Source organism: Oratosquilla oratoria, chromosome 28, assembly GCF_046742065.1.
Source record: "Oratosquilla oratoria isolate Oo_2021 chromosome 28, ASM4674206v1, whole genome shotgun sequence".
In the NCBI taxonomy this organism is placed as follows: domain Eukaryota; kingdom Metazoa; phylum Arthropoda; class Malacostraca; order Stomatopoda; family Squillidae; genus Oratosquilla; species Oratosquilla oratoria.
The window spans coordinates 42,219,716-42,237,121 of NC_134804.1; the positions used below are offsets into that span (position 1 = coordinate 42,219,716).

At 39.7% G+C, this 17,406-nt stretch overlaps 1 protein-coding gene across 5 annotated transcripts; it reads left to right on the forward strand.

Annotated features, from left to right (window-relative positions):
- Positions 1 to 454: 454 nt before the first annotated feature.
- LOC143040340 (uncharacterized) lies at positions 455 to 16,929 on the forward strand. Of its 5 annotated transcripts, none has more exons than XM_076211299.1 (9): positions 455 to 485; positions 3,139 to 3,325; positions 4,005 to 4,134; positions 5,798 to 6,019; positions 11,049 to 11,147; positions 12,450 to 12,482; positions 12,716 to 12,837; positions 14,571 to 14,714; positions 15,012 to 16,929. In XM_076211299.1, the coding sequence occupies exons 1-9, from the start codon at positions 470 to 472 to the stop codon at positions 15,088 to 15,090; spliced, it is 1,032 nt and encodes a 343-aa protein (XP_076067414.1). In that variant the 5' UTR covers positions 455 to 469; the 3' UTR covers positions 15,091 to 16,929. The 5 variants fall into 5 exon arrangements, with proteins under 5 accessions (XP_076067414.1, XP_076067415.1, XP_076067418.1 ...); XM_076211301.1 differs by lacking the exon at positions 455 to 485 and adding an exon at positions 642 to 725; XM_076211302.1 differs by lacking the exon at positions 455 to 485 and adding an exon at positions 2,026 to 2,148.
- Positions 16,930 to 17,406: the final 477 nt, after the last annotated feature.

The following is a 17,406-nucleotide window of genomic DNA, read 5'->3' on the forward strand; positions in this document are numbered from 1 at the left end:
CCGATTTGAAGTGTTGTTTCGATGTCATTGTTACCAAGTGCCGTCGGAGAAGCATGAGGTATCTTCCATGTACTTACATGGACGAATTTCTGGAAGAGTTCCTAATGAGCCTGTGACTCCAATGCTGCAGCCTCAGTACATTCTCTTTGGTGTATCGCTGGAATGATTTCATATAAAACCAGAGAGTGTACTGTGAGGCTCAGTCTAGGTCAGTTACCAGCATAATTCGTGAATGCAACTCTGGCTATATGGACATGCGACACGATTCCCTGGTGTGGATCCTACTAGGAGGGTTGCCTCCACAAGAGGCAACCTTGGATTGGGGAGATGAAGGGACCCAGAAAGTTCATGGTTGGGGCAAGTAAATCGAACCTGTCGAGAGCTATTTGCAGTGAAAAGGGCAGCTGCGTGGGACTAGCTCCACGGGACTAGCACAAGCGTGCGAGTGAAGCTACGCGCTCCCTTGTGTATGGTCCCAATTGATGGTAATGATTTAACGCAGCTTATTGGTGATAATATGGAGTATTTACACATAAACAGGGGCTGAATTAATAGTGAATTAATGAAGTGGCGCTCACGAAAAGGAGCCTTGGACGAAAAAACGCATATTTCTGTGCAAATATTTTATAGCGGCGGCTTGTGAGTCGTGACGTCATATGTAAACACAACAAAACAGTGGTTCGAAGAGTCCAGAGGTGGTAGAAGTGGATAATTTGATGGTGGTTGTAAGTATTTTCGAAATAAGTACCAAAACACCAAATGTATATGTAAATCAAATTAGGTATATATTTTCGTAAGTGAAAATGGGTCCCAAGTGTCCAAATTGTTTTGATTCGAGAGGACAAACCAATATTGCTTTTGCATAATTAGGTGATCTCAAGCCGATCGGTAGTTGTCGATTGTTCGGCAATTTTGTCACGACTCTAGTGTGCCCATAGTAGAAGATTTAGTAAATCTGTATGAAGGTACATTAATATTTTCTTGACCATAAATGGACTTTAAGTTTAATTGACAGAATCCTCAGAATAAAATTTTATCAGCTCAATGACAATACAATTATAATACAGTAATAGTACATCAGAATACTTTGTTTTACTTTTTTTCAAATTTCATCCTCAGTGGACTCTGCAAAAGTGGGATCCTGTTGTGATCAGCATTTCTGTTTCTGGTTGAATTCTAGAATCCTGCCAACACAGATATTGAACGTGAAACTTGTGTTATCCAATTGCTCCTAACCTAGCTTAACCAAACCTAACCTATTCCATCCATAGCAATAGATAATAGGTCTTTCAGATGTGAAAAAGAAAAGTGAAAAATGTGTTTGCATGGCATTAGAATAGTACCCTATTTCTTTAATACTCTGCAAGTTGATGTTGGAGTTGTTAGTAGTTCTTAAGCTGCAAGGTGTCGGGGGTTTATCCTGTCTAATGCCAGCTATTTGCAGAGCTGGGCGCATTACTGCAGGGTGCATTTTCATCAGTGCATTACATATTTTAGTTTTCTTAGTATATGTACATGTAAGCAGTAATGTGGACTGCTCTAAGGAAATTAGAATCGGTAACGCATTGATGAAAATGCACCCCAGATTTTTTGGTAACACACTACCTGTCTGGCGGTAATGTGCCCAACTGTGGTTGTTTGTCCAACCGGTGCTTCAACTAGTCACTAGTGACACCTTAGAGGTTTCTGATAGTCTTTGACACAAAACCTTCTAGGATTTACCACGCATAAATTTTTATATATTATTCACTTGTTCTTTGAAGAAGTACCTTCACTTTGACCTAGTAATAGAATTGCTCCACATCACTGATTCTGCTATTGAGACTTCTCTATAGGGATTCCAGTTTTGTTATTTACTCTAATTGATGAAGTGACCATAGCTAACAAGAATAGTATATCCTTGGAAAAACCAGTACTTTTCAAAGGGTCTGTATATAGGAATTAGATCTTGTTCTGGGAGGTTCTCAATATTCATCCGATCACATTTCAGTTCTATTCCAGTATCATGCAAACACATTTTTCACTTTTTTCTTTTTTTTACATTTGAAAAAAGTCCGGAGCTACTGGACTTTTAAATTTCATGTAAAATATCCTTGTTTACGTGATTCTAGAATATTACTTATATATCAAGCTCGGATGCAATTTGTGGTAGGTGAATGAGACATTGTTGCTGATATTTATGCCAAGGTCCCTTACACGTTGAGTTGAGTTGTCCTGTTTTAGGGTATGTAGGGGACCATATCTCATTAGTTGAAATAGAATGCAATTAGAATTGACTGAAAATATAAAATAAGGTAGGGTTTGGCTGTTTCTGGACCCAGCAAAACATTCCTACTAGTATTTCTGGTGGTAAACAGGCCTTGTGTTAATATTGTTCTTCATTATGTGTAATAACTAGATTTTGCACCTTTTGAGATAATTATCGGGCTAGATTAGGCGGTTAGAATCATTAGGTTAGATTATGTGGTTAAGGAAGTATTTTGTGTAAGATTAGGGTCTTTATTTATTTATTTTTTTGCATCAGAAAGAGCTAGTGTAAAAGGGGAATAAGAAAGCTGCTCTAATGTGGTGTAATATTGTGGCAGATTCATTGCCATAACATTCTATAGTGACTGAATGTGGCACAATCTTTATATTGCGGAAGTGATAGTCATCTTGATTTATCTGTTGTAACACCACTTGTACAGTTGCTATGAACCAGTTAGTTAGACTTGATTCCTCATTGGTGGTCAAAGCCCTCATGTAAAGATCATCTTTTTTCAGAAGAAGAGATAGTGGCTCAAAGTAGTGAAGAAAATAAAGAAATTTATTGTGAGACACCCTTATCTAAAACTTGTAGAATAGAAAATATACCTGTAGATCTATTTAAAAAATGTTAGATTATTTATAATTATTAAAGATAGTACTTGTTTAATGATTGTATACAAGAGAGAGATTTACAAAAAAGAAAAAGAAAATACTGTGTATATGAACTTAATTTGTTCTGGAGCCTTGTTCATTAACTGTTAACCAAATTATTTGTCATGTGAATCTGTTCCAAGCCCCATCCAAGCATCATATATGTTACAGTATATTGCAGTTAATCATTGAATGTCGTTAACTTGTTTGAAACATTAAGAATTTTCATCCCATCAACAGGTTTCAAGAACTGGAACAAGATGAAGCGCATCAGAGTTGTGTGTGGTGTTTGTAACCTTGAGCGTGTGTATTCAATTCATCGTGGGATTACACGAATCTCAGGAGTCGTAGTTTGTGAAGCATGTCGTCAGTTTTACCAGAAGTTCAAGAAGTACCCATGGAAAGTGTACTGTAATAAAAGAGGACGGTAAGTGCCATTGTATTTAGCATACATATACTGGAAGTTCGCTGGCTGAGCGGGATAGGGCGTTGTTACTTGCAGCAAATGTTGAGGGGATGGCGGTTTGAATCCTGCCACCGGTGAAGTTGAACCAAGGGCATGGTTCATTAAATTCCACACTACAAAGTTCTCTGTGAGGGGCATTGTCTTACCCTTCCAGTAGGAGGGAGTTTGTGACATTAAACCCACCATCGTATAGGGATGGTTCTTGATCCAGGAGGAGCTAAAAGGAGAGGGAAACAAATGGGTGATGGATGGGAGTGGAATGGTTTGGGGTTGAATGCATGCCTTAGTTGATTACTTCCCTTAAAAAGGGGAAGAGGCCCTTGGTACATAGATGGTGTTGGGGGGGGGGGGTCATGCCATGTTTGGAGTGAGTTTGAGTATGTGTTGCTGTTTATTTCAACCCTTTATCAGGTGATGTATTCTATATATTGGTTGTTCCCATACTATTTTATTTATCTGTGAACCCCTTCCATAGCAGATGTCATTTTTCCTTTTCCTCATCCTCCTGCTGTTGCCAGGTCGTTTGATTTGTCATTATGGGACCCATTGGTAGAAGAGGAGGTAATAAGGGATGGCGTCCTGAATGGAGGTTTAAGATTGTGAAGTGATTAAATACTATTGTGACGTGTTTTAATTGCAGATGCAAGGAGTCAGATGAATGGGTTAAGGTGCGGTGCAAAGCTTGTTGGGTGAGCATCATACTAGAGCGGTGCCCAATATCTGAAGCTTTGTACAACAATTTAGCCAGGTATCTCCCGGAATACATCAAGGTAGGTTGTACAGCTCATGCTTAGTTTTTGCATGTCTGTTCTGGAATATGTAACCAGGGATTTCTTAAGTTTAAAAGATCTGCACCTCACACAAAAGGAGTTTGGAGCCACATTGAGAATTTATGCTTCTTTGTTTCCTTTCAAGGTTACTGTATCATATGCCAGAACTCTTTAAACTGATCACATGTTATGTATATCATTAGTTTAGATCTGTTATACAAACTCTGATGTTTTATGTTTGATCTTAGATAGTGATTTACTTGTGGCACTGAATATTTATTTGTTTATTCATTCATTCATTTTTTCACATGTATACATATACCAAAGGCCTTTTCCCGCTTACACATACTATGCAAAAATATCATTGAGAAAAGTATCCATACCAATGACAGGAGGATTTAACCAAGTTTATAGCAGGAAGATGCAGAGTGACCCAAAACAACCATGTTTCAGGTATAAAAAGACTATACAATGGAGTCCCTTAATATTCAATACTTTCACCATTACTGTTCAACTTCTTCATGAGTGATCTCCCAACTCTTGAACCAGAAATAAACACAAGTATTCTCTCATATGTAGGACATGACAATAACAACCCTTCACAGTAAATACAAAATTGCAGCAAAGAACACCTAAGCCTATTTGAACAGTCTGTAACAGTAGCCCAAAAAAATGAGAAAAAAAAAAGAGAGATCAAGTATAACATTGCTCAGTCCAGAGAAAAGTGGATAAAAAAAAATCACCATATAGTAAAAAAAATTGCCAAACCCTTCCACCAGAAAGAAACCTAAAAATTCCGGGACTAATATTTTATACTTCTATGACACTCATCCTACATATCAAAGACATGATAGATAAAAAAGAAAAATGAGAACCTTCACTAGCACTGGCTTTGGACAACAAAAAACTAAAAACCATCGGTAAATATTTCATAAGAACCACCTTAGAATACACCTCCACATCATGGTTTTCAGTAATCAGCAAATTGAATGCAAACAATTATAAACACTACAGAATGAAGCACTGAGAATAATAACAAGATGTACCAAAATCATCCCTATAGGACAGCTGCATACAGAAACCAAAGTCCTTCCAATAGAACATCACATAAAAATGACAGGAACTCTATTTTATATAGATTACAAAACAACACACATCCTTCACACGACATTTCACAAGCACCACAGAATAAAAAACAAAAAACAAAAAAAAAACACCGGCATCATACGACTCAAATATTTGCAGCAATCTACCACATAAACTACACAAAACATACACAACTAGGTAACTAAACAAGTCCTTCAAGAAAGACTGCCAAATCCAGTACTCCAACCCCACCAGATATAGGTCCCACAGATAAAATCCTACCACAGCTGGCAAAAACAGCACTAGCACATCTGTACTATGGACAGCATCCAGCATTAAGACAGTACCAACACAGAATAGGTCTTTCCAAAGATTCATACTGCCCGAGATACAACCACCACACAAAAGACACAGAACACATCATATTACTATGCCCCACACTAACAATCCTCAGACAACACAATTTCTCTTCTCTAAGTGACTTGGTCCCACTTGGAGGCTGTTACCATTTTCCTGGAAGCCATGGGTCTTCTGCAAAAGAGACCAGGGGTTGATTGAATGATTGATTTTTTTTCAGGAGTCGATGAAAGGACATCCTCCTAAACCTGAAGATGTACCAGCAAGTGCCAGAGGGTCTTTAGGTCTACAAATTATGAAGGACTTTACGTGGGTCGATGCAGCGTATGAAGAAGGCAAAGATGGGAGACTTGTGGAGCAAGGCAAAGAAAGTGAAGGCTTTGAGCAGATAGAAGAAAATGATGTTGAAATTGATGTTGAAGAAATGATGGTTGATGATCCTGTAAGTATTTTCCATCTGTATACTGAGAGTTTGATATGTTTTATTCTGTTCTTTATACCAAGGGTTTTTTTCCCTCTTACAAAGAAGGTAGCCAAGTCAAAAGGCAAGTACCCACTCCACTCCCATCCACCACACTTTCTTCCCTTTCCTCTTAGCTCCTCATGTATGATGGGTCATCCCTGTATCCTGCCCAGTACTCTGCATCAGAAGCAATGCAGCAAGACACAGCACATCCACAAGGCTGCTTTGCTTAGTTGGCAACCCCCCTCTTTGTCCCTTAAAGCAGAAAAGAAGACAGGGAGAAATCCCTTTAGACTGCATAAAAATATTCATACATAACCACTCCCTACCCACCCTCCTTCCTTGCATCACAGTATCGTCTATACACAGCCATTCTCTACTCACCCCTATCTCTTGCCTCCCTTCCTTGCTCAACACCCCATTCACCCCATCCATCCACCTCATCCTCAGTCATCCCCTCATGCTCACTCCCTCCATCTCTGCCTTCCACATCGCTTTTACTAATCTTTTTTCACTCATGCATTCCATGTGTCCAAACCATCCCAATATTCTTTCATCAGTCCAATCTGCCATCTCCTTTTCCACCCCAACTCTCCTCCTCACCTCCTCATTTCTCACTCTATCCAACCTTGTAACCCCAACCATACTTCTCAGACATCTCGCACATTTAAACTTTTCCTTTCTGCCTCTCTTAAATTCCATGTTTCTGCCCCATACAGTACCATCGGCATAGTCACCCCTTCATATAGTTTCCTTTGTGCATCTATTCCCAAATGCCTATTTCTCATGACGCTTTTCAATACTCCAGGATATTTACTCTCTCTCAATTTACAATTTACTTTCACTCCCACTCCTCCATCTCCTGCTACATGCGACACCAAATGCTTAAAACTATTCACTTCCTCCAGCTTCTCTCCTTTAAGACTTCTAATTCGCTGCCATCCTCTCCCCTTGTACATCTCATCACTTTACATTTACCCATATTTACCTTCAACTTTCCTATCCCATACCCTCCCAAACTCCATCACTAACTCCCATAATTCCTCTTCTGACCCTGCCACAAGTACAGTGTTGTCGGCAAACAACAACTGGCTCACCTTCCACTTTTCTCCATTTTCTTTAACCACCTCCAGTCCCTTGCCCATTACTCTTGCCTTTACCTCCCATACCACCCCATATATGTAGACATCAAACAGCCATGGGGATATGACACATCCCTGACACAGCTTTGCCTTTACCTCAAATCGCTCTCTCCATTTCCAAATCAAACACAGGCTCTACTACATACATACATATACTGAGGGTTTTTTCTCCCCTACAAGGGAGGTAGCCAAAGTCAAAAGGCATAATTCCACTCCCACCCATTTCATCCCCACCCACTCCACTCCCATTCACCACTTCTCCCTCCCTCCTTCCCTCTTGGCTTCTCCTGGATGATGGGTTCATCCCAGCATCTTGCCCATTGCCCTGGGTTAGAAGCAATGCAGAAAAGACACAGCACACTACTCTTATAAAAACATTTGTCTGCCCTTAACAGCTTTCCCCCAGACCCATATATGCGCAAAATCTCCCACAGTGCCTCTGTCAACCCTATCATAAACCTTTTCCAAATCCATAAAGCCCTAAAAATCAGCCTTACCTTTTGCTAAAGCTTTCTCATGTTTGAAATATAGCTAGAGAAGTTTGATATGTATCTAGGGAAAACTGCATCAGTATTGATTCCTTCAGATCTGGAAAATTGTGTGTTGAACAACCATGGTGACATCACACAACTATCATGTAGTACCATGCACTTCCTCCATCCCCAACCCTCACACATGCTCTACTGGGTATCTATATACCAATGAGTTCTTCCCCCTTATGAGGGAAGTAGCCAATTCAAGGCATGCTCCCTCTCCCACCTATTTCACTTCCATCCCCCACTCTTGCTCTACTACTCGTGTTAAAACTTTTGAACGCCTTCAACAGACTTACACCTATTTGATACATTTGCAATAAATTACTGTGTCTTGCTGCATTGTTTCTGACTCAGGGCAGTGGGCTCAATACAGAGATGACCTGTTATTCACGAGGAGCTAAGGTGAAAGGAAGGAAAGGGTGGCGGATGGGAGTGGGAACCTGCAGTTTTTTGTATATACATACATACATACATATACCAAGGCTTTTTCCCCCTTCCAAGGGAGGTAGCCAAAAAGGGAAAGGCATAAAAACACTCCCACCCATTTCATCCCTAAATACACTCCACACCCCTCCCACCCTCCCTCTCATCTGAGCACCTCCTGGATGACGGGTCATCCCTGCACCCTGCCCACCGCCCTGGGTCAGAAGCAGTGTCGCAAGACACAGCACATCCACAGCAAGGCCGCTTCATTTAATCGGCGACCCCCCCTCTCCGGCCCCCCTTGCATATAGATAACAATAAATTGAGTGGATGGGGAGATGGGTCATCATATAAGGAAGTGGTGGTGGTAAATTTTCTGTGGCTGTCAGGTTCTTCTGTTAAAGAGTTGTGCAGTGTTGTCAGCAAACAACAACTGGCATATGTCCCATTTTTCTCCATTTTCTTTAACCATCTCCAGTCCCTGGCCCATTACCCTTGCATCTCTTGCACCACCCCACCCATGCATAAATTGAACAGCCAATGTGACATGACAATCCCTGGTGAAGTCTCACCTTTACTTCAAACCACTCACTCTCTCCATTTCTAATTCTAACACAGGCTCTACTACTCTCATAAAAATTCTCAGCTGCTCTGAACAGCTTTCCTCCTATCCCATATATCTGCAATACCTCCCACAGTGCCTTCCTGTTTACCACACAACCCTTACCTTTCCTAAACCCACACTGTTCCTCACCAATTACTCCCTCTGATCCTCTCCTAATCCTCTCGATCAAAACATCCTTAACTTCCCAACTACACTCAACAAACTGATCCATCTGAAACTACTACCCGCACATTTGTCCCCTTTTCCTTTGTAAAGCAGAATTATACAGGCACTCCTCCAGTCCTCCACCACTCTACCCATTTTTTAGACAAACATTAAACAACCTCACCAGCCAGTCCACCATCACTGTACCGCCCTTCTTGAGACACTGCATGACACCCATCCATCTCAGGTGCCTTATTTGCTCTCATCATTTTAACCCCTTCCATACGGTGATGCCTACGTAGGTGTCATGAGGAGCAAGTGGGTACGCGAGGATGCCGATGTCGGCGTCTTGATTATATTTATTGTAGTTGTACCTGCGTGACCCCCATACTCTATATACTGACTTCATCATATTTTCTATGGTTATAAAAATTCATGGGTGAAAGAGAACGAGCAATACAGCGGTAACTTTATTTTTTATAATGCGAGTACAGGAGTCCCTCAAATAACGCGGATTCGAATAACACGGATTCAATCATACGCGGATTTTATTTCAAAACCATCTCAAATGTAGAGAACCGTTTTAAAATTTGCACCGAGTCGGGCATGCATACTCACACATGCGGCAACATTGCAAACAATTTCACCGCCCTAACCTGTTGAAGTGTAATGTGTCTTTCATTTGGAACACAACTAATAAGTCTGATAATGACTGCACTTGTCGTGTCTTAATTTCTCTTATGAGGTTCTTGTTACTGGCGGTGCTGGTTTGGGAGATCAAAAACAGACATATACACGCTTACACACGTGTAGACACGCACACGTAGACACGTGTTAGACAACCAGTGTATGTTGTGAATGTGCATGCGTGTACACACAAATACGAACACAGACACACGCACGTACATGCTTACTTGTACATGTTTAACGCCACATCAGTGAGGAAACGAAGGCAGAATCTGCACCATCGCACCGGTGGGTGATTCACCCACCTGTACTACGAGAATTTCACCATCGCACCGATGATTATTCGCCCAGCTGCACGCTAATTTCACCATCGCACAAATGTCTGTTACTCGAAGCCATTTCCCCTGCGCCCGCCCGGTGACAGACAGACGCTGACGAATAGTCTCCAGACTACACGAATCGCGCTTACCTGCCTGCCTACAATCAATGCCTATGCATGTATTTATGTATTTTATTAATTATTGACATTATTATAGTTTTTTATTCATTTATTATCATGATTTTTTTCGCATCCGACCTAGATATGGACCAAAAGGTCCCCTGTCGGCATGCTCCGCCTTTGTAATCTTTGTAATATATATATGTATACACACACACACACACACACACACACACACACACACACACACACACACACACACGCCACACACACATACATACGCCACATACACACACATATACATATGCCACACACACACACAATGTGTATACGCCACATACACACACATGTATATACGCCACATACACATATGCATATACGCCACAAACGCCACATACATACACCACATACACGTGCATGCACACACACACACACACACACACGTACACATACACATACATACGGTTCTCGGTATTTAATGTGGAAAGTCAGCATACGCAGATTTGGTCATACTCGGTAATTTCAGGAACCTAATCCCTGCATTATTTGAGGGACTCCTGTATTATGACGCAACGTCTGGCAGCTAATGCTGCCAGATGTGCGATGTGGCCTGTATTGAAGGGGTTAATAACTGCTTGCAGCTCATCTTTTCTTATTGCTTTCCCATTTTCCTTATTCATCACTTATTTTCTTAGTGCTTCCCACTGCAATTACCTTTCTCTCTCTATCCTTCTTCACGTTTATGAATTCCCTAAGATACTCAGCCCATCTTCCTCTTACTGCCGTCTCTTCCATTATCATCTCTCCATGTGCACCTTTTACGCTTTCTTCTCTACTTGATTCGCCTCCCCTTCCTCTCTTAAATTCCCTCCAAAACATCTTTTTATTACTTTAAAATATTTCTGTCATACGCCTCCCCCATGTCACGTCTGCTCTCCATTTTGCATCCTTTATCTTATGCTTTACTTCTCATCTTATGCTTCTGATTGTGCAAAAATTCCATCATATACAGGGTCTCCTAGATGAAGAGGAAGGTCTCAAAGCTAAACAGACAAGGTCACACACTAAGAAGGCGAATGGGGAGGATGATGATGACCGAGAAGCTGATATGGTGGGTGATAGGAGAGTGTCTGCATTCTTTCGGTAGTGTACAAGTGCATTGTAGTAGAAGAATGGCTTATTTATTGTTGCATGTTATATCAGTGTTGTCTGTTTGTGAAAGTACAATATAGGATTTTTTTTTTTTTTAACATGTTTTGTTTAATGAATGACTGATGTATTATTGAGTTTGGCAGAAGAATTTAGTAAAGTCATGTTCTTATAGGAGTGTTGTTTGCACTATGCTACTTTGTGAGGAAATTTAAGCATATGTCATTGTACAGTTAATCATTTATATACTCAACAAATTTCATTACCTAAAATCATTTTATGGTTTGTCACAATTGATTGTATGATATCGGATTCTAGCTATTTTTTTGTCCTTTAAATGTTATTTGAGAGGAGGAAACTGTAAGTAAATGTGATTAAATTTATAAGGAGTTGTGAGAGTAAAGTGTGAGATGCAGGAAGAAGTGGAAAGCTTTGTGTTTAGGTTTTCATATAATGTGAAATAGAGAAGTGGGAGTTGAAGTGAATTATAGAGTAAGGGAAGCCGGTCAATTTTTGGTGGGACTGAAAAGTATCATGAGAAATAAGTATTTAGTATGAATACAAGAGGATACTGTACAGGGGAGTGATTATGCACATGGAACAGAAACTTGGAATTGAAGGAGGCAGAAAGGAAAAGAAGAGAAATGGTTTAAGAAGTATGGTAGTTGTTACAAGGATGGAAAGAGTGAAAAATGTTGAGGTGAGGTGGAGAGCAGGGGTGGAAAGAGGCATATAGAGTAGATAGAAAATATGCTTAGATAGTTTGGACATATGGCAGAAATAAGAGAAGGAATACGGGAAAAAAGGTTTTGGAAGGTTGAGATGGATGGAACTGGAGGGGAAGACCAAGGATAAGGTAAACAGATGGGGTGAAGGGGGCATTGGATGTAAGAGGAATGCCTGTCAAACGTGGAAGGGAGAAGGCAAGCATATTTCCAGTCCTTTATGTTAATGTTTAAGATCCCATCCGGCCTCGTGGCTGTTCTCATATTGTCTTCAGTATGGTGCTTGTGAATATGTGTGCATTTGTGTGAATGAGTGAGTGTTTAGAACAGACCTTAGAGCTTCTAGAATAATTTTGTTAGAAGAATGTAGCATTTTCCATTGTCTTCATTTATTAGATTCCAATGTCTTTTGTAAATCTATTATTTTGACATGCTTGCTTGCTTTTTCTGGTTTATTTTAAAGATTTGACATATTGCTTATATATTGCTGTGATTCATCTCTGCCATTATTTGAAGCTCCTCCCTTTTTGTAATTTTAGAATGTCACAGAACAGCCTGCAGAAGAAAACTTGGTTTGTATTCCATCATATTTAGCTTGTTATAGTTTAGTCCTTAAATAGTAATTATTTTTCCTCTTCATTTTCTTAGATTTTGCATGATACCCTTGCTTCATGAAAGGTCGTTAGTGTAACCTTTCCATTGAGTTGTTTATAAGAAACCTTGTTAAACCTTGGAACATATGTGACATGATAATGCAAATCTGTTACCCTTTTAAGTGAAATGTTGTATTCCCATATTTCTACAGAATCTCATTCGAACATTAATGTTGAATGAGGAGAACGCCCTCCTAGAGAGCGGCAATCCTAGAGCAAGCGAGAGAGTTAGGAGGAAGAAGAAGAAGGTCAATTATTTTCATGACAAATATAGGTATGTATAACTGCACTCCTTTTGAATTAAGACATATCAGCCATATCCTTGGATGTCTGAGAAGTTACGCTTTCTGTATCATCAGCCTTATGCTCACAGGGAATATGGGTCATAGTTGTCATGTCATTTGGTCTTGGGCACTGAAAATTCGTTTCAGAATACGGTCCTATGTTTTTTCATTTATCAAAAGAAACGCCATTTGAGGATGGGGCCTTTATTGATATGACGTTTTGCTTGTTACAGCTTTATCATCAAGCAAAATGTTGTACTTATTAGTGCAACATTTCACTCCATCCTCACATAGTATTACTTTCCAGACTTGATAACAACTGCCAGTTGCATACTTTATTTATATACTTCACTTAGGTAATGGGTATGAAGTGGTTGCATACCTTGTTTGACTACCTCCCTTATAAGAGGGGAGAGGAGAAACCTTTTAGTATATAGAGATATATGGTATATTTTCTTTACAGAATCTTAGTTGTTCTAATGTATGTAGGTTTGCTGTAAACTTTTAGGGCACTTTTTACCTAGGTTTGTTTCCACAACAATGGGGCCCTGATATGGATGTGCTTCATCATGCTACATTGTTTCTGACCCAGACAAGGGATGACCCTTCATCCACGAGGGACTAAGAGGAGAGGGAAACGGATGGGTGGTGGACGGAAGTGGGATGGGTGGCATGGATGTCTTGGCTGACTACCTCTCTTATAAGAGGGAAGAAGCCTTTTGGTATATTAATGATATGATATGGTTTAACGTCACAAACTCCCCCCGTTGGAAGACTGGGATGGTGCCCCTTACAGAGGACTTTGTAGCATGGAATTTGATGAACCATGCCCTTGGTTCAACTCCGCTGGTGGCAGGATTTGAACCGCCAATCCCTCGATCTTTGCTGCAAGTAACAATGCCCTAACCTGCTCAGACAGTGAGCTTCCCTTCTATATTGATAGATCTAGATAATTTCCAAGTGTTACAGTAGTTGTGTGAAAAATAGGAATTGATTTTATAGAGGATATGTTTCATAAGAAAAAATGGTATATATTTACCTAATTGTAATATACAGGAAAGGGGCTACTTTAGTGGGATCCTATCTCCGTCTCCAATGATCAAGTTTATCCTCAAATTTATGTATTCCTTAACCACTTCAGTATGGGTCAAATTCTCGCTTTCAGCATTGGCTGCCATATGTACAATGCATCACATTACTTACATTACAAAATATAAAGCCACTACTGTATTACTCGTTCTCTTTTACTCTGAGTAATAATAAACACAGAAAATTTGATCAAACTAGTTCTCAGAATCCAGGGGCAACTCGTATAACTACAAAAAATATATATAATCAAGACGCCAATGCTGGTACTTTTCATGTACCCACTTGTGGCTCATGACGCGTACATAGGCATCATCGTACTAAAGTGGTTAAATGGGGGTATTGACTGCATATCAGCCCTTTGGGACTGATAGAGGTAAGAGACTTGAAGGGTTTCAAGATGTGTAGCTAGGAGGTATTTCTCTCTGTTGTCCATCTTGCAAGACCACCACAGTTGGGTACCCATCATTGGTCCTTACCTCGTGGATGTAAAAGATATTTAAAAGTTTGGTAGAAAGTACCTATCTTACTGATAAAAAAGTAGTGTTTTTGTATGGGCATGGTTAAGAGAGAAATCTCTCTACCCCACTTTTTTTTTTATTTATATATTTATTTTATTTAATTTCTATTTTTTCAGCCGTAAGCTGATGCCTACCTATGGACCAGATGGCACTATAATAGCTACTGGAAAAGACCTGTGTGATTGTCTTCAGAGTACTTGTCCAGGGTGTCACTTCCCATGCCCCAGATGCAGGTCCCAAAAATGTGGTGCTGAATGCAGGTACTGTATTTCACACAGGTGTGATAGAGAATTATTGTACTACTTGAAACTAAATGCATAATCACACTTAAATGGTAACCAGTTAAATCAAACCATCAGTCCATTGCCCCAGATCTACCTTGCAGGAGACCCATGGCTTGCAGGTAACTGGTCAGTGGCCGTCAGATTGACTTACCTTGTAGCCATTTTAATCTGCTGAATATAATCATTTTATCAAAATAATGTGATTCAGGGTAAGAATGATTTTATTTTATTTTTTCAGTTTTGTATTTTATGATCTTTTTTGTCACTTTACAGGATTAATAGGAAATGGTACTATGACAACTTGGAAGTGGATGGCACAAATATTTCCTGGAGGAATGAATTCATTAAATAATTTTATGAGAAGGCAGAGTCATTGAGTGCAAGATCCTGAGGGACTTGATAGGATGTTGTGTGGAGCGCTCTCATCTTTGAATGTTCCTCAGAAGACTAGTACTAGTGTGTGGAGTATGCGAAGCTAAATAACTACAGGTATTTGTCTATTTATGCGTGTTTTATTAATGTGTTTTCATTTTAGCACACCATGGCAATACTAGAAATTTATTTGTTTTTCAAATCACATATGTGTAGCGGGCCAGTCGCATTTTCAAATTGCACACTGGCGACCTCCTGTGTGCCACCAAGTGGCTGCCCGATAGACTAACCACTCCCACTTCCTGTAACAACTGCTCATATCATTTTCTAATACTCAATTATTATATAGTAGAATAACAACATGTTCATTCATTATGCAGTATGTGTTTATTTGCAAAATGAATAAATTTTTGTGATATGATAGGTATTGTTTCACCACCCTCCCGTACCCATGGTAGCTGTAATTCTAGAGGAATCATCTCCATTTTCTAATGGTGTGACAGCCAAAAGAATCCATATATTGTGTAAATAGATGAATACCTGTATGTGTAACATATATTAATCTTTACACTTGAGTGTACATTTGCTTCAGCAGGGATGCAGTGTATTTTCTAATGTTTAATAGTCACAAATGACCAGTGAGACGCATGGTTGTCCTCCAAGATGGACACTGAGAGAATCACCTCCATGCAGGTACCTGTCACTTGTCTTTAATAACAGTTATTATCATAAGCGTTACCACCAGTCTCATGGACTACAAATACACAGCCATGATGCCTGCTACCTGTCTTCAAATCCTGTCAGCATCCTTACCTTTGTCTTGAGATGGAGCTCAAAGGGGCTGACATTCAATCATCAGAGAGAGCTAAAATATTCTTTATATCAACTTTGACTCTATTTCCTCCACCTTTTTAACAGATGGTGATTAATCCCCTCCTACTACTACTGTAAGCTGGTGACATAAACTTTCCCACACTATTTCAAAACGGACAATAATCCAAATTTTCTTTCTAGATAGATCTATTGAAGGGTTTTAGGACTGTTGCCAACCACTTGTGGGATGAGTGCTTCTAGCGAGTGAAACTCAAGGCAACAATTATATTAGTGTGGGATGTTTCTGTGTTGCTAGCTTTTTGTAGTTGAAGAAGGGAGATAGTTTGCTGATTGTCAGCTCTCCTATGGTGAAAAGGTGCATGAAATAGTTTAATTAGGTAGAGATCTTGGGCCTGGTCCAGAGACTGAGCCTTTGGGTTTTTTAAAATGGGACATGATACCCTGTGATGCACATCTCATGGGACCCCCATTTGCAGGTATCTGCCATTGGTCTTTTCTTTTATTTAATTAAACATCATTTAAATTTTCATTATTCAGTACATCAAACCCTTGATATATCTAATTGGATGGAGGGATTGGTCATTAAAGCCAAAAATATGTACTCTATGTACAAATGTGTTTATATTTTCCATACACCTGTCGTCCATACCAAACCTTGCACTGTATCTGCCGACCTTGTTTGTTATATCAGACTAATGGTCAGTAGGTCTTGCTGGGGTTGATATAACCAAAATTCAATGTTAAGAGGTTTGGTATAATGAGGGTTTACTGTACCAGTTTGCCTTTGTTTCAAAAGACAATGAGTTTGTCATTCTTGTTTAGAAAATATCCTTGAGTTGATATTTTATCTCAAAGGAATTTCTGTACATATTAGTTTTATACTGAAAGTCAAAAGCTACTTTGCATTTAGGGAAATGAGGAAATGATCAGCATAGGAAGGGACGTTAACGAAATCTTATTGCAAATAAAATACCATATGATTGTATACTTGGATCTTTTTTACCACAACTTATGAAAGTAATTTTAATTAATAAAAGATAAAAGGCGCAGATGGACAGATGTTAACAGAAGAGGAGGCAGTAAGGGCAAGCTAGGCAGAGTATTTTAGAGGGCTGTCGAATGTGGAGGAGGAAAAGGAGGGATTGGTGGTAGCAGTGGGAGGCGCTAAGAAAATTAAGTACAAGTAGTTTTGAAAATCATAAGAGCAGGTAAGGCAAGGCACCAGAGTTAGATGGGCGTCATCTGGATTGTCTGAAGAAGGGAGATACAGTAATAGTGGACTGTTTAGTGAGGTTGTTTAATGTGTGCCTAGGTGAGGGTATAGTGCTGGAGGAGTGCCTGTATAGTTCTGTTGTACAAGGGAAAAAGGGGACAAATGAGAGTAATAGTTTCAGAAGGGTCAGTTTGTCGAGTGTAGGTGAGAAAGCTTATGGAAAGGTTTTAATGGAGAGGAACAGAGTGA

What these genes read in the sequence shown, in the direction of transcription:
- LOC143040340 (XM_076211299.1), top strand. An exon ending in ATCTCCCGGAATACATCAAG is followed by an intron (nt 4,135 to 5,797) that starts GTAGGTTGTACA and finishes ATTTTTTTTCAG; the next exon opens with GAGTCGATGAAAGGACATCC. An exon ending in TATTTTCATGACAAATATAG is followed by an intron (nt 12,838 to 14,570) that starts GTATGTATAACT and finishes CTATTTTTTCAG; the next exon opens with CCGTAAGCTGATGCCTACCT.